Source organism: Citrus clementina, unplaced genomic scaffold (assembly GCF_000493195.1).
Source record: "Citrus clementina cultivar Clemenules unplaced genomic scaffold, Citrus_clementina_v1.0 scaffold_5, whole genome shotgun sequence".
In the NCBI taxonomy this organism is placed as follows: domain Eukaryota; kingdom Viridiplantae; phylum Streptophyta; class Magnoliopsida; order Sapindales; family Rutaceae; genus Citrus; species Citrus x clementina.
This window is the reverse complement of record NW_006262201.1, coordinates 10111314-10129512: the sequence shown is the minus strand read 5'-3', so window position 1 is coordinate 10129512 and position 18199 is coordinate 10111314. Positions and strand designations below refer to the sequence as shown.

General features: G+C 36.2%; 2 protein-coding genes and 1 pseudogene across 2 annotated transcripts; all 3 read right to left on the bottom strand.

The window, feature by feature from the left end:
* Positions 1–4200: 4200 nt before the first annotated feature.
* Positions 4201–6956, bottom strand: LOC112097889 (annotated as a pseudogene).
* Positions 6957–9439: 2483 nt separating this feature from the next.
* On the bottom strand, positions 9440–11146 carry LOC112097888 (putative disease resistance protein RGA1). The gene has a single exon (XM_024183481.1). The coding sequence runs from the start codon at positions 11144–11146 to the stop codon at positions 9440–9442; it is 1707 nt and encodes a 568-aa protein (XP_024039249.1).
* A 4501-nt stretch (positions 11147–15647) lies between these two features.
* On the bottom strand, positions 15648–17539 carry LOC112097887. The gene is made up of 3 exons (XM_024183480.1): positions 17179–17539; positions 16529–16810; positions 15648–16183 (listed from the first exon to the last, which is right to left on the bottom strand). Exons 1-3 carry the CDS (start codon positions 17537–17539, stop codon positions 15648–15650), a joined length of 1179 nt encoding a protein of 392 aa, XP_024039248.1.
* Positions 17540–18199: the final 660 nt, after the last annotated feature.

The following is an 18199-nucleotide window of genomic DNA, read 5'->3' as shown; positions in this document are numbered from 1 at the left end:
AGGAGGAATCTCCCAAGAAGATGGGAAGAAGGTAGCTCTAGTGCTCATGAAACTAGAGCACACTTTCTCAAGGATCTTAACACTTTCATCGCATGGCTTCCCTCAGAAGTCCAGGAAGATATCTTTGAGAAAGTCATCACCCACAAAAGAGATCCAGAAGATCAAGCTCTAACATGGCAGGTATGGCAGCTCATGGCCATGCAAGAACATAGACCTGCCCATAATAAAAGATGTCAAAGAGCTTTTGATCTGCATCCAAATCCTGACCAGATGCATGAAACGGTCTTCAAGATCGATTGCACCTTCCATTATGTAATAGATGAGAACTCCAACTGGGGACATTATATTATCTGTGACATAACCCCACAAGCCTATTACATAACGTGGTATTGGCTTAACATCTACTCGGCGGCGATATTGTTCGAACCAAATCTCATCCACACCAGCAGAAGATATGGCAAAGGAAAATGGTTCGACCGAATGTTCGCTCCTATCTTTGAGGATATCCTAACGCTAAAGCTTATCAACGGGTATCACATCACTCACTCTACTATAGTGATTGTGAAACTCACAGATATCTGGGGAAGATACAAGCAGCCGCTTGTACAAATGGTCCAGCATGACCACTCCCACGAAGAAATAGACTCCATGTGGACAGACTGCTGGAATGCAAGAAGGGCACTGGCAGATGTATATGGGAGTGTTCCTATGTACAATACTCACAGCCCAGTTTCCCCATAATTCTGCAATACTTCAGATCTCTACTACAGGGAAGAGATTAGGAATCTCAAGCTCCATGACGAAGAAGATGAAGCAGCAGACATGCATCTGAGGTATAATGACTACCTCACTCGACATGGCAGGCCAAAGGAAGTCACTTATCTGGACACTCTAGATATTGACAGATGGAGGAACGACCTCGAAGAAATGGCCCATTGGTTAGACCTCCAAGACTGGCCCCAACCAGAACTAAACCCCCAACCAGGCAATGTTAAAGATCCCATATGGCCTAATATGGGAGATGACATGGATGCCGCATCCGAAGAACGATGGAACCACAGGTTAGGAAGAAGCACGCCAACAAGTGGCAACTCTGGACTGTAGCGGAAGCTTAGTGAACCCTACAGTAGAAGCAATGGTGATAATAATATATGTATTGTATTTATGTATTGTATATTATCCTTAGGGATAAGGATAAGAGTGTATAAAGTGTGATAAGACATAAAGTAGGATATGAGTTGTAAAGTAGATTCCTTTGTGATAAGGATCAATAATGTCTACAGTAAGTAATAGTGGTTCCCTTGTGCCTATAAAAGGGAACCCTTGGTTTGTATCTAGGAATCGAGTCTTGAAGTGCAATTGTTGACTTAGCACAGCTCAGCCTAGCTCAGCTATATCAGATGTCAATGGAGATCATCCAGAGCCATTGCCGATCTCAAGATTTACGAACCAATCAGCCTTAGTGCTACTGATCTTCTGCTCAACTGGGGGGCTCTTTGACATTCGCCTTCGTACCAGGCCACCATTTTTTCGAAGTAAGCCAATCGTTCTTTTGGCTTCATGCCGTCAACGTTCCAGAATATTTTGCTAGTTGTTGAGTGCCCGATTTGTACACGGGTTTCCCACTCTTCTCCTTGAGACACCTCATCCATGTATGGTACCTGCTCTGCCGGATTAGATGAATCTACTCCGGATGTAGCTGGTTGAGCAGTGGATTCAGTCTGACCAGTGAATTTTGGGGCAGTGAACTGGGTTGTTCCTGACAGATTTTGGGTTGGTTCTGGCCGGTTCGGATTAAAAGTCTGACCCTGTGTTGGGTTAGTAAATCTTGCACGAGTATTCACATAAAATGAATTGGCAGGATTTGCTCTTTGCATAAGGACTGGTATAGGAGGGAACTGATCATCTGAGGAGACACTTGTCTCATCGCCAGTATCATCTTCTTCGTTCCATCTTGTAGCCTTTTGAGGCCACTGATATTGCAGAGGATGAGCATAACTTCTCCAGAATGCCTTCTGATAGTTGCCAGATGCATTTTCCTCCCAGATATGCCATGGTTTTGTGGATTTGCTCTTCCAGTGTCTGGACACTTTCTTTCTGGTACAGCTTTCCCTTGTTCTTTCCATTTCATCTTCATTTGCAGCTCCTGTCATGACAATCATGTTGATTGATCTGGCGGCATCATCATGCTGTTGTGAGAACTGCTGATTAGTCATCTTATGATGCTTTCAGGTCTTTTTTAGCTGTTTTATGATAACAGCTAAGTCAGAAAGAATTTGCTGTTGAGTGGCCATGATATCTCCGAGAGCCTGATTCTACTCTACAACATTGATGTTTGACCAATTGAGTGCATTCTCTATTTGACCAAACTCAGTTGGGTTAGTTTTTTGAATAACCCATTTGGCTGCATATATACCGCCAGGAATATCCATGACAAATTCATTATTAAGGTCTGGGGTGGTGATCATGTTGACTGGACCAATGATTCTACAAGAGGTCGTCCTTCTTGGCATGTGTGTGCACAAAGAGGGATGCTTTCCTTCAAGTTGGCATTTCTCACATGGGTAGAGGGCTTTGGTCTCTGTAGGAAAAGAGACTAATACCCTTCCTTCCTGCAACCTGCTTATCTTTGGGACCTCATGGATCTGTTGAGGTCTGTTGTTTTTCTCATACTCATTGATCCATTGTGGTGGAAAAATGAGTTGGTTTTGCCTTTAAGTCTTGGGTTGAAAGACTCTGTCATCTGTGAGGGATGGTTTGTGTATGTCAAGGGTGAAGTTTGGTTCAACTTGGAGGACAACATGACCTTGGTTGAGTCCTGCTTCAACTACAGTTATCAAGGCCTTTTTTAAAGTTTGTCATCTAGTATCCAGAATGGCAATAAAACATGTTATATCTTTTCCAACTAGAAATAATGGTTGTATTCCTATCTGGATTGCTCCAAGGTGCAAGCCTTTGTATCCCTGCATCTTGTACCTTGTAACCTCATTAGTAGAGATTATGGGAAGGTATGTTTCTTTTGAGCTGGAGGAGATGGACTGGACAGTGATTTCAGATGATTTATAGATGGTTTTAAGCTTAGGTTGTTTGATGGGGATTATGGCTCTTAGGTGATCAAGTCTGAAGGACTGGACTGCTCTCTCACTGCTTTCATCCTCTCGGGTCTCATAATGGAAGTTTATGGAGGGCGAGCTATCAGTAGTAACTCTGATGGCCGAAGTGGATGCCTGTTCAGAAATTGGTTGGTTTCCTGATCTATTGTTGTTTTGGTTTTCCATGGCTAAAAGAAATCAAAGGGTTTTCTTTGGGGTGATAAACCCTAAACTCGGCTCTCCTAGCCTTTTCAAGGGGGCGCCACACCTTACAGAATTCACTCTGTAGTATTTTAGCATGGAAAGTTTGGACAGTTAGATCAGTATCCAACAACTTTCTGATGTGAAGGATCCGAAGTATTTCGGCAACCACAGAGCATAATATTGTTGCACACCCAGGGGTTTCCTTTTGGGAAATATGGTTCTGATACCAATTCAAAATAACCAACAAGAGAATGTTACTTCTATTAAGAGGAATGAGAGATTTACAAATACAAGATTGCACTCCAAGACTCGATGCCTAGATAGAAACCAAGGGTTTCCTTTTATAGGCACAAGGGAACTACTATTACATACTGTAGGCATTAATGATCCTTATCACAAAGAAATCTACTTTACAACTCATATCCTACTTTATGTTTTATCACACTTTATACACTCTTATCCTTATCCCTAAGGATAGTATACAATACATAAATACAATACATATATTATTATTACAAGATGATTCAAACTTGAACTTGCCATCAAAAGTGTATCAAAACAATCACAAAATACTCTGTTTGACAAATCTGCAGTAAAATTTGCACAATTTTACTGGGTTACAGAGAGTGAATACGATTCCCAAGCAACAGGCCATTATTATTATTAAGAAAACAATTCATCGCTATAACAAAATTAACATTTCTAACTTACTAGAATTTAACCGGAGAAAAATTGGAATATACGATGTTGTAGCACATATAGTATTTAGACATCAAGAAAAGAATCCCTCTATTAGTGAACTACACTTGCCAGGAAACACGGTGAATACCACCACCTCCCTACAAGTTCTTAGATGTCTCAAAGAGTTTGATGAGGATTTCCGTGTTGTATCTCTTCAACAGGCAGCAAAATTGGGCTATTGACTAGGATTAACTCCCAAGAAATTTATGCGGTCACCTTCTTCCGGACTATCCTCTTTCTTCGCACTTTAGGAGCCCTTGCTTCCCCTTCAACAGAGTCGACATTCCCTTGTTTGATGCCAAGGAGCCCAAGCCCAGAGACAATGGCATTCTTTGATATCAACCACCTTGGGGACTTTTGAGTTGAGCCATTGACATCCTGAGACGGCCTCTTGTAAGCCCTCTTCAAAAGGTCATCTGACTGAAGTAGCGGATCCGCTTCCACTCCTAGCCAAGCAAGCCTTGATCTTTCTCCTAATTGGACATTAAGAACCCTGCATGGAATCCATTTGAGAAGTTGAACAATAGACAAAGTCCAACACATATAGGCAGTAAAGAAGAATTTGGACAGCAATTACTGATTGTTTACGCACGGGGCTTAACAAATGGGTTAATTAAGGCACTCAAAAGTTGGAACCATATTCACCACTTGTATTTCCTTAGAAAACTACCTCAGGGTTCAGTTAATTTAAAACCATCCTTAGATCTACACACTTCAATAGAAACCACACTAACATCATATCAGACAAATAAACAGATTCCCCAGTCAAAGTTTAACAAACAAAACATTAAAACAAGGGTAATTTGGTACGACCAGATTAGTCTATCAATGTATATAGAGATGTAGATCAATAAACAAATACGTAAAAGAGATAGAGGGAGAGACCTCAAAGCAGTGTTTAAGAACAGTGCTATTCCAATAACATCAAAATGGTTGATGACGGCTCTATCAAATCCATAAAATAGCTGATATCTCATGTTTGCATATGGTCCAAGGAAAGCACCATAACCAAGCGCACTAGTACTCACAGATGGGATTGTCATAGATAACCTGTCAGACATTAAAGGTGGCCCAAATTTAACAAATGCTAAACAGGCTCAGACAGTAAACAGAACAATCTTCTAAGTTTTCTTTATTTATAATGAATAAGTGAATGAGGAATGAAAAGGAAGTTTTGCAACCATGTTGACCTGTCCTTTTTACCAGCAAGATAGTTTGACAAAGAACCTTGCACTGCTCCAGCATTTAATCCCACCATATACAACTCTGCAGCCTTGTAAAAAAGGGGGTGGATTCTCTTTTGCAAGTCAAATTCTCGAAATGGGTAACTCCGTTCAAATATATTGTTTGGGAGCTTTTGTAATGTATTTTGCAAGTCAAACCGGAAGGTGTTTCCATAAGAACGACAAGGAGCAAGCGACCAAACAACAAAATTACATGCTGTTACTGTGAGCACATTTATTAGGGCAAGATCTCATTCTTGCTTTATCCCATCACGACAGAAACAAACATTTATTAGCTTACTATATAAGATGAAAATAAAAAGGAAGGGGAGAGTTCCTTTGATATGAGAGAAAAAACACCTCTCCTTACGATTCTCCAACTCCCACAAAACAATGCAACCAATTGTGGCAGCCTGCTCTAGTAGAAGTTTATACAAAAAAGCATGATCTGCGAGCATCCTGTGGCAACAGCAGTCGATACATAAGAAATCTGATGAGAGATCCAACATCTTAAAACCAATCAAACATCACCGGACCATTGGAAAGTGTATACTTATAATTTTTTTTTCCCCAAAAACTTTGTCCAAGATAAATGAATGTACAAATCTCTTCTACTAGTCTAAGCTTTAACTGTTTTTAACTCCAAACTTCTAAATCCAACACAGATTCAAAACAGCCAAGATTAATGAGCGACAAAGCGATAAAAACACAAATCCCAAAGCAATCAAAAAGCAAAACCCAACAAATGATAAATTAAAAGTAATTCCAGGAGCTCAACAAGAAAGACTACTTGCCAATGAATGCCCTCTAGATTCCCTGAGGAAGTGAACGAGAGATGAACCTAGTAGTTGTTGGTCTGGCATTAATAAGACTTCAGAGGAACATGGCAATCATTATTATTAAGAAAACAATTCATTGCTAAAACAAAATTAACTTTTCTAACGTATTAAAATTTAATTGGAGAAAAATTGGAATACACGATGTTGTATCACATATGGTATTTAGACATCAAGAAAAGAACCCATCTATCTGTGAACTATACTTGCCAGGAAATTAACACCAGGCGAATACCACCCCCTCCTACTATTTATTAGGTGTCTCAGAGTTTGAAGCAAAATTGGGCAATTGACTACATTAACTCCAAGAAATTCAGAGGGCGCTAATTAAATACCCTTTTAACAGTATCTTCTTATTCTTCTCCAATCCAACAGTTATTTGGAAAATCTAAATGACAGTCATGCATCAAAGGCGTCAAAGTTTGGCTACAAAGCAGCCTGGAAAAGGCTTTACCCTCTGAATGAGATCATGAATTCGAAAAATATGATGAATGAATAAACAAAGGCATAATATCACAAGAAGTAAAACTTTTCCCCAGAGATCTGTTTCGGTTTGTGCTAAAGCCAATGGAAACCGATGGAAATGAATTTCTACGAATTAGACATATCAGCCAAAACAGGTACTCTGTACAAGCAAAGTAAAAGAGAGTTACAAAAAAATTTAAATTGATATGATAATTAAAATTTCAGTCACCATATAATCAATAAAAAACTTTGTATACAATGATTTATTGCATATTAAGATTGTATAGCTAAATTTTAATTGCTATACAAAATATGATATTAGCATTGGGAGACCGCACCAAAACGTACCTAATTGAATGTGCCTTTTCACAGCCATTGTACAAGCTTTGAAGCATTACCACAAATGCTTTTTCAAACCCGTGAACATGATGCACCCGAGAGATGCAAGATATGAAATTGTTACTACAGCATGAAAATACGCCTTAACAATCATTAGATACTCGTCTTCAGGAATCAATTCATCTGTAATAACAATTTTCAAAAAGCATCAACTGCTTTCAGCTCCTCAACATCACAGAGATCTTCAATTAAGATAGAGCAGATCCGGCCATCACTATTCCTTCTACTGCTCTTTTGCTTTAGAGAACGCTTCAATTACAGAATGCGTTTAAGGCATTCTTGTTCAAGGTCCAGCGATCAAACCTTGCACAATAACAACAGAGGTAGTAGTTCCATCGCCAGCCTAATCCTTGGACTTGCCAATGTTCTCCACGAATAGGAAATCAACCAAAAAAATAAGAATGAGTTTGAAAAACTGTTTATGGCCCTAAAGAACTTGAAAATCAGAAATGATTAAAAATGAGTGACTAAACATTTTAATCGCAACTAAACATACAAAACTTGAAAATCGAATGTTGAAGTACTCTGAATGAACGTGCAATTGCACGAGCTGGTGACAGCTGACTTTACTGCAAAGGCTCTTTCAAACCCTTGGAGATGATAACCTGATAATACAAAGAAACACCAAATTCCTGCCTGCATTGACGCAAATTTGTGCAAATTATGAAGTGTGGTTACCTGCATAATAGTGTCAACACCAAATTCCTGCCTCCATTGACGCATATGATAATATTAGCATAATTCCATATGTTTATATAGGATAAACCGATCAAAGAATGAAACAAGATAGAAATGATGATCTTAGCACCTTAACATCATGCAATAACAATCATCATGTCTTTCAGGCAGCTATCAATCCTCAATTGAAACAGAGCGGACCCGGCCATCACTTCCTTCTTCAAAGTCCAGCAACCAAACGTTGCACAATAACCACAGTGATAATCCTTGGTTACCCCAATGTTCTCCATAGAGTCTTCAAAGAAAACCTAAAAATACAATAACCACAGTGATAATCCTTGGTTACCCCAATGTTCTCCATAGAGTCTTCAAAGAAAACCTAAAAATAAAATAAAAATGCAATGCAGGTGGAAATGAAAATTCTATAAACTAAATAAAATAAAAAATGCAATGCTTGAGCTTGAGCTTGCTTTAATCATCATAATAATCGAATTTGGATATATTTTTACTTCTCTGTGGTTCAATCATTTACTTCTCTGTTCTTGTTTATTCACAACAAGATATCAATAGAAGAAGATGGAAATGAAATTCTATAAAATAAAGCAAGTGAATTACCAACAGAACATTTTAGCAATCCTTTGGCTAAACTTTTCATTTTCTTAGCATACTCTCCTGCCTGCATCATTAAAACCAAATTAGATTGGACCTGTGAATTGCTAGTGTGGTTCTGACATTTCCTCGAATCCCTGGTGAACATAATTAAAATGAAACATAAACTCGTAGTAAAAACAATTACACAATTACTTTAAAGAATTATATATAAAAAAATACAATTATCATTATACAAGATAAAATTAATAATTTAGTTTTCAACATTACTGCAAATGTATCACAGAGATTTTTTCTCTCAGGAAGTTACACATAACAACTTTTCGTACATTAAAAAATAAATTACACTGAGATTTTCTATGTTGTTGTGTGAAATTTAAAAGTACATATTTTTTAAAAGTAAATAAATATAGAAATTTAAACAGACTACACTTGTATTTTTTTATTATTTAATCTTTAGAAAACAAGTTTAACAGATTTGATAACTAGGAAGTTTTACATATTTATACGATGATTGATTTTATATAGAATTTTAATTCAAAATATAATTATTTTTATCAATTTCATTGCAAGCAACTACGAAGTAATTCAGAGAAGGAGGAGAAATTACCAGCGAGTGACATCTAGGGGTGGCAAAAAAGCCCGGGCTTGGCCCGGCCCGGCCAAGCCCGGCCCAGGCCCGCGGGCCTAAAGCCCGGCCCGCACAGATGGGCATGGATATGGGCCTAAAAATTACAAAGCCCGCATATGTTGGGCCTGGACAAGGGCTTAGCAAAAAAGCCCGGGCTTGGCCCAGGCTTTTTAAATTTATGAATAAAAAATAAATTTAATTTAAATAAAAAAGAAAAAATTCAAAATATTAAATTAGTTTAATTTTTTATATTAGTATTTGTTATTTTATTAGGTTGTATTACTAATATTTCATGTATTTTACCATTATTCTATCTATGTATTATATTATTATCTTTAATTTAAATATTTTTTCTTAATTTAAAAAATATTTTATAATTAATTTAAAAAGTCCAAGCCCGGCCCGAGCCCGGCCCAGGCCCGTCTAGGCCCGGCCCGAGTTCGGCCCGTCTAAGTTGGACGGGCTTTTGAAGGGCCTAAGCTTCTTTTGAATGATGCGGGCTTGGGCCTGGGCTTTAAAAAGCCCGGCCCAAACCCGCAAATTGCCATCCCTAGTGACATCTTACGCCGACCACCTGATGTGGGGAATGTGAGATATCTTATGCCAGTCTTCTCCTTTCCCCTCTCTATAACGGTTTTCCAGAATGGGACATCCCCAAATTGTCAATTTCTGCAGTGCCGTCGTTTGAAGAAGGTAATCCGGCAGCGCCTTCAATTTGGGGCAATACCAAATTCGCAAGGAAGAAAGACGTGGTATGTCTGTTGTCCTGTGATCTTCTAGAATGGGCAGTTCTTCCATATTTTCACAAAAAAAAATCCTCAGGTTCTGCAGCGCCGTCGTTTGAAGAAGGTAATCCGGCAGCGCCTTTAATTTGAAGCAAGAATCAATTCGCAAGGAAGAAAGACGGGGCATGATGGAGACGTTTTCCTTCCTCGTAATCCTGTAAGTCCACTCTTCCAGTTCATCCAATCCCTTAATTTCCAGTGATTTCAATTTGGGGAAGGCAGTAACTGATGATGACGATGAAGATGAAGATGGTTCGTCCTCGCTGCTTTCTTCTATTCCCAAAAACTCATTACCCAATCTTTTTACACTTTTCAAGTTCCCTAGTTCGAGTTTTTCCAGAGGCAATTTTCCCAAAGGAGGCAAATGCTCACAGTCAACGCACGAGACAAGTCTTAATTCCCTTAGATTGGTTAGTGAAGTCAACCATTTGGGAAAAATGTTGCCTCCGTAGAATACAATCCCGAATTCCTCTACATTCAAAGGCGGTTGTAAGGCTTCAAGAAGTTGTTTATCTTTCTCGTTCTTCCTCCTCCCTTCTTCGCCTTCCCCATCTACGACTCTACCAAACTCAAGATGCAAACGAAGGAGGTTTTTCTTATTGTAAAGTTGCGACCTCTCAGCCTCATCTAAATGTGACACATTACTCAGCCCTTCTATACTACATTTACCACGGAGTTGAAGATTTTTCAGAGATTCAAGCCTACACGTATTGCTACCATCAACACCTCCACCCACCACAAACCTGTCTAATGTTCGAAGGCTGGTTAATTTGGAAATCCCTATTGGCATGTACTTCAACGAATAAGTTTCACCATTCAGTAAACTCCTCATGTTCATTAACTGCCCAATCCCCGCTGGCAATTCTCTAAGATTTCGGCACCGCCTAATATCTAGCTTTTGTAAATTATATAATTCACACAAAGTCTCAGGTAGTATCTCTATGCCTAATTCAGACAAATTAAGATATTTTAAATGTATCAATTTTCTGATATTTTCTGGAATTTCTCTAATCGAATTTGGGTCAAGATGAAAAGGATGAAAATATAGGGACGATTGCCTTATAACTAATGTCCTTAAACACACCAATTTACTAAATAACTCCGAAAGGATGCTACTACTAAGAGACAGATTGAAATCACTTCTATCATAAATTAAAAGGGTACGCAATCTATCAAGTCCACGAATGGACATAGGAAATGAAGCGCCTCCTTCAAAATTTAACCCTAAGTGACGGACTTTGTCACCAAAAGAGTTTATGACTGATTCTTTGGTACCATTAATTTCTAGCCACAAACATTCTTTGCTACTTACAAATTGAGCAAAATCATGCACTATGTCATGCATCTTGCAACTCATAATATCATCATCATCATTTTTCTTAAATTCTTGAAAGAAAGAGCGTGCTGCTAAAATGTTGAAATACTCTTCCCCAATCATCTCCATCTCTTCGTCTTCTTCTGCATTAAGGTAACCTTGAGCCATCCATAGTGAAATTAGTTCCTCTTTATTCATATTGTAGTTTTTTGGAAAGACAGCACAATATGAGAAACACCGTTTTACCATAGAATTGGAGGGTAAATTGTTATAACTCAACAACAAAGGAGCTAAAAGACCTTGCCCAATCTCTTCTACTTTCCACATTTCACTCTCTAAAATTCTTTGCCACTCTTTTACTGTACTTTTAGAGCGCAAGAGATTCCCTATTACCTTTGCAGCAAGAGGCAGGCCTTTGCACTTGTGTGCAATTTTTCACCCGATTGGTTCTAATTTTTCACAATCCTCAAAGGACCTACGTAAAAATGCTATCTGCTTAAACAGTAACCAACATTCTCTTTCACCCAACTCCTTGACAGGGATAATATCTATTGATCCCAACCGTAGCTCAACTGACCTATCACATGTGGTAATTAGAATTTTACTTTCATGGTGGCCATTCTTTAGACAAGAAAAGAATGGGTCCCATTTTTTGTAATCTCCATCCCACACATCATCTAAAACAAGAAAAAATTTCTTCCCCGTAATATATTCCTGAATCTGTTTCATAAGAGATTCGAATTCGCTTAAACCAGAAGCCGACACACCTAGACCTTCAATGGTTGCTTTGGCGACCCTAATCTCCTCAAAAGTGTCTGATACACACACCCATATAACTTTTTCAAAATTTCTTTTCACCTCATCATTATTATAGGCCAGTTGTGCAAGAGTGGTTTTACCTATACCCCCTAACCCAACTAGTGAGATGACATAAAGGCCTTGTTGTTGTTCACTACTTTCACACAACAACTTGCTTAAGAGCTAATTTTTCTCATCAACTCTACCGCAAACCTCTCCCTCATCAATCAAGGAGGTGGTTCGCACTCGCTCTGGTTTCTTGACATTGTTACTCACATTCTCCACAAATTTAAACGTATCTTTTTGGGAGGCAATATCATCTAGCGTTCCATTGATTTCCCTAATCTTGACGGCAATGTCATGACGAAGACTAAGTTGTTTGAAACTACCAAAGCAGTTTGATAGAGCACAAAAGAAGGAACGTACCTTCTTCTTATGAGGAGCAAGAGCAAGAGCAGTGTCATCATCAACGCCCTCAATCTGCAATTTGAGCCTTGCAGTGGTCCACTCCTCCAACACATCTTCCATGTCGTAAGATGCGTCTTTGAGCTGATCCAGCCAAAAAGTAACAGCTTTGTCGTGCTGCATTTGCCTTTTCTCTGCATCTTCCAGCACAGCTCGAATGGCTTGAAGATTGCTGGTAAGCTTTTTCACTTCTTGTCGGACACCAGTCACAAGCCTCACCTGCTGTTTCACTTCATCAGCCGCAACAGAGATCAGCTGCTCCAGGAGAGAGGAAACGATCGCATCAACCATTGTGGCAAAGAAGACGAGAATTCTAAAGAGTTATTAGATGTGCTTTTGTTGCGAAAATACTGAAAGAAAATGAGTTATTGCATTCTTTTATGCAGCATAGAAAAAGTTTATGCTTATCCCCAACCCACACGTCAATGATTGTAGAATGTTTAATTTCCCCGATTCTACTCCACTAGTTGTGATACGTAATTATAAATATTCTCAAGTTATGTATGAAAATAGCACAAATTTGGATCTAATAATGATTTTAATGCTTTTTGTGTCTTCACTTTTTCATAATCTTCTACTATAAGATTCAGATTTAATTACTAATTTAAAAAATGAGCACAAAAATTATATCAAGCATTAACTCTAATGCTCAAAGGAATAAATAACGAAAAGAAAAAAGATTGGAAAAATCATATTGGTAAGTCAGAACATTGTTTTTTAATAATCTCAAAAAAATTAGTAATATTCACATTAGTCCCTAAAAAATTAATATATATAACAAAAAAAATCTTATTAGTCTGCATGATCATAATTTATTGAAATATTTTTAGCCTGTGTTAGATAAAAAAAAAAAAAAAGTTCCCAACTTCTCCACTAGTTAAATCTGTAGTACACGACTCTATATATATATATATATATATATGTGGAAATCCTTTCTCGCAGACTTCTGCACAAAATAGAGTGTGAGTACGGCATTTTACGGTCTAACAAAATGATTTTTATTATTGTAAAACCATTAACAATAACCTAAAATACTATATCTGCATGTTATTTCCTACAGAAATAACATGCAGAGAGAGAATATCTTAATTTCCAATATATAAGATCTTAGTCAAACTTTTATCGACATTTATGCTTATCCCCACCCACACGTTCGTAATTGTAGTAGCATCTTTAAATTCCCAGATTCCACTCCTCCGATGAACACATTTGTAGCATCTTTAACGTAATAATAAATATTCTCAAATTTGTCGCATCTTTAACGTAATAATAAATATCATACTATGGTCTATGACTTAGCTCATACTACAAAGAAAAATATGTGAAAGATAATTAAGGAATAAAGCTTTCAACAACGATTTATAAAATTGCTTTTGATAAAATTGTTCTGATGAAATGAAATTATGTGAAATTACTAAGAATTTAATTAGCCTCTCAAAAAGGTTTATTGATTGCTTGACTTCTCAAGTTTAAAATTCGAATGTTAAAATAGATAAAACGTTAAAAAATTATTTTGAGTTTTATCCACCCGTTTACCATTTTAATACATTAAACTCTCCTATTGCCTTAAAGTGTCATTTTTTGTTTAAAACAAAAAATGACACTTTAGTATCATATGTTTGCAAGATATTCGGCCAAGAGTGTTGAGGGAAATTTCTTCATCCTTGAGCGGAAAATACAAAGAAAAACATAGTTCGCAATTTTAGTAGCGAAACCAATATTTTGATCCATATGGGGTAAATCTTCAGGAGGCCCAACTTCAAACTTAAAATGTTAGCTGAGGATTTAATTTTAGACCGTTTTTCTATTTATAGCGATTATATAGTTGTTAGGAATTTCGAAATTTTAGAATTTTGCTTGTAGCTACAGGCTGCAGCGATTTTATTTGGCGACTTTGATTCATAATTGAAGTACTGTTGCAAGTAAAAACTAAAAAAATAATTAACAAAATAAAAATCAAAGACTTAGGCCCAAGTTTTATCAAAATTTTAATAAAAGGCTATTTGTCATATCGTCATAATGGAAAAATAATTAATACAATAAAAAAAATCGAGTTACTTGATTTTATTTTAATAATATATAAATCAAATTTCTATTATATGTATAAATTTTATATATCAAGTTCTTAGGGGTCTAATCAGTCTTTTTATACCTAATTTTTAATATTTCACTTCGAAACCTCAAAATCTTTCAAAGCTTGTTGGGTCATGATCCTCGCTAGGAGTGGGTAAATTTGTGTTCAGATTAACTTAATCGGCTTTTAGGTTGATTGGGTTAGAATATTCAGATTAGATTGTATCAAATCAAAAACTCAAGTTTAGTTTGGATTGCATCAGGTTATAATTATATGGGGATCAAGTTGGGGTTGGATTAAAATCAGATTCGGTCAGCTAGGATGGATTCAGATAATGTTGGGATTAGGGGTGTTTTTGAGCCTATTTTGTTTATTTTGAGTTTTTTTAAAATTATTGTAGTTCTTGAAGATGGTTTTATTGTAATTATCTCATTTGAATATTTTTTTACCAATTTTCAACCAAAAAAAATGAAAACTACTACTATAAAATCAAATGAATAAAAATTGAAATGAACTACTACTATTAGATTGGATCGGATCCTCATCTCTTGGCCTTCTTATACAATAAGGTAACTTTGAGCCATCTATAGTGTAGTTTTCATTTTTTTTTATTGGTCATTTATATTATAAGAATTTCCCTATTAATATTGTTCCCAATCTCTTCTACCTTCTACATATCACTATCTAAAATTATTTTCCATTCTTCTGTTGGTCATTTATATTGTAAGAATTTCCCAATTGCCTTTGCAATAAGAGGCAGGCCCTGCATGCAATTTTTTTATCATTTGGTCACTATCCTTAAAAAATTGACCAAAAAATTGACCAAAAAATGCTACTTGCTTAAACAATGACCAACATTCTTCTTCAGTTAATTCCTTAATAAAAATAATATTTGTTAATCTCATCATACTTGCTACTATCTGATAATATGTAGTAATAAAAAATTGACTACTATTGAGACCATTCTTTAAACAATAGAAGAATGGTTCCCATTGATTGTAACTTCCATCCCACACGTCATCTAGGACAAGAAAAAAAATATCTTTCCCTCATTAGATTTATCAATATGGTTTACAAGAGATAACCTAATATTTGTCTGTTGCCATTCTCGCATTATATGCGTACTCCATGACTTACAAGATTGCTTCTTTGACCATCTATCTGATAACCTCCAATGGCGAAGCTAGCATCATTTGTTTGGGTGGGCTAGATTTTAAAAAAAATGAAATTTATTTCTCAAAAAATTTGTTTTATATAAATGAAATTAAGCACACTACATAAGCAAAAATTTAACCATAAAACTATAAAAATACAATGTAAATAAGAAAAACCCTATTGACGAAGCTGTGTCATGCGGTTCTTCAAAAAAGAAAATTCATCTACTATCGCATCTGAGTCAATATTGTCTGCAATTTCTCTTTCGATGTAAATAACCATACAATCTGAAAGAAACTCATTCTCCATCTTGTTTCGATGTGTTGTCTTAATTAGTTTCATGGCAGAAAATGCTCTCTCTGTTGTTGCTGTTGAAACAGGAAGGGTTAACACTAAACGAATTAATCTACCCAACAAGAAATAAATCTGTGACTTTCTAGTCTCAACCAATCTTCGACACAATTCAGAAAGGAAAGTAATATTCTGAAACTCTTGAAGAGAGTGTATATCTATCTCAAAGCACTCTAATTGTCTTCTCAAAACCTGTAACTCAATCTTAGTGAAATCTTCAGGATAAAATCTTTCAGCAAGGCTGTAAATATCTTCAATTTTAAATGATTTAAATGCATCAATAAGATTTAAAGCTGAACTAAGAGTGAGGAGTTCCAAAGTCTGTTCAGTAAATCTATTATTCAACTCCATCAATTGAAAATCTATCACAGCATTAAATATATCATAATGATAATAATGATCAATTGTAATATAATCATTCTACTGACAAGAACGTCCTCTGCCTTTCATATGGCGAGCTTTCATATCAGACATATCTATCTCATTCTTTTCACAAAATAGAACTACGTTCTCAATAAAATTTCCCAACCATTGTCTCGCAGCCTTTGATGAAGTGTTTTCGTAGTTGAGACTAAGTGAACAGCATTTAGAATATCTTGAGATTTAACTTGTAATGCTCGACAAAGTAAATCACTCACCCCCCAAAACTTTATGTAATAAATGCAAAATGAACACAAATTTAAAAGATGTCATTGATTCACATGCACCTTTAGCCTTTCCACGTATGATATTGTTAAGTCCACACTCTACCAACTTCCCAAAAACTTTACGAATAACACTAAACAAATCAAGCAACCTACTGACAGAACGGAAATGAGAGCTCCACCAAGTAGCTCCAGGCCATTGCAAAGTATGAATTTGATTGGCCCCTGTACCAGTTTGAACTTCTCCTGAAGCTATCAAATCTATTATTTCTGCTTCCCAAACAGATTTTAACTCAGAAAGCCGTTTAGCAAATGAAGTCAGAACATTTACAATTGAACCCAATGCTAAAAAGAAAAGCCATACATCTGGCACATTATTAGATGCTGCAACTAAAGCAAGTTGTAGTTGATGTGCAAAACAATGTATATAATATGCATATGAGCAATCTTTCAAAAATAATGCTTGTAATCCATTCCATGCACCCCGCATGTTACTAGCACCATCCCTCGGATATTTTCAACTAAAAGATCATATCGTGCAAGAACATTACATATTTCTTTTTCCAATGTTACTGTTGTAGTTTCCATGACATTGACAACTTCAAAAAGACGTTCTCAAATATACCCATCACAATCAACATACCTTAAAATAATAGCCATTTGCTCTTTATCAGATTCATCAAGTGCTTCGTCTACTAAAATACAAAACTTACCATCTCCAAGGTCCTTGCGTATCTTGTTTCGCACTTTGTTTGCAAGAATATTTAAAAGCTCTTTTTGAATGTCAGACGATGTATACTTAGCATATGATGGAGCATTTTCCAAGACAACTTGAGCAATTTCTTTACTACACTCCGCTGAATGCTTTATCAACTCTATGAAATTTCCCCGATTTCTTGAATTAACTGATTCATCATGACCTTTAAAAGTACATGCTTGCTTTGCTAACCATTTAACAGCAATAATTGAGGTCTTCAATCGTAGCCTATTCTCCAAAAGTTTTTGTGAAGTTTGGGCATTAATTAATCTATCAATGTGTTGAATTGGGTTCCTCAAACAACCCCAACTCTGCATATTCTTATTATGATGAGAAAATGGACCCCCTTCATGCTGTAAAAAGTGACATTTTGTTTTCCATTGTTGACTCTCTTCCAACTAGAAAATCCTTCAATAACAAATTTTGGGTTGTTTGATGGAATTTCATCAAAAAGAAAGCATTGAAAACAAAATGCACTATCTTTCACCTCAGAGTAATCAAGCCATGGAAATTTTTTAAACCAGTGATAGTGAAACCTACGTTCTTGCATGTCATCATTAGTTACTGGATAATCTCGTAGTTTAGGCTCATAAAGTCTCATTTTGATGTACTCCCTTCTAATATCATCACGTTGATTTACTAAATATGTCCCTATTTGATGACGTAATCCAGGATCACGCTCCAGATAAGTATTTCTAGTTTCTTCAACTTCAACCCTTTGAAACTTGGAAGTATGTTGCTCACTGGAATCTTGAGCATTAACTTGACATGGAGATAAAGACTTGGTGGATGATTGATTTTCACTTACTCTCTTAAAAAAAAAAAAAGTAGAGTTTTTCTTGGTTTATTTAATATTGAATCTGTAATAAAATACATTAAAAATTTAGTATTTATTTTATAAAAAATTTGACAAAATCGCAAGTTAAAAGCTAATTAAAAAAGTTAACATTCAAATTAATTGTTTTACTATTTTATTC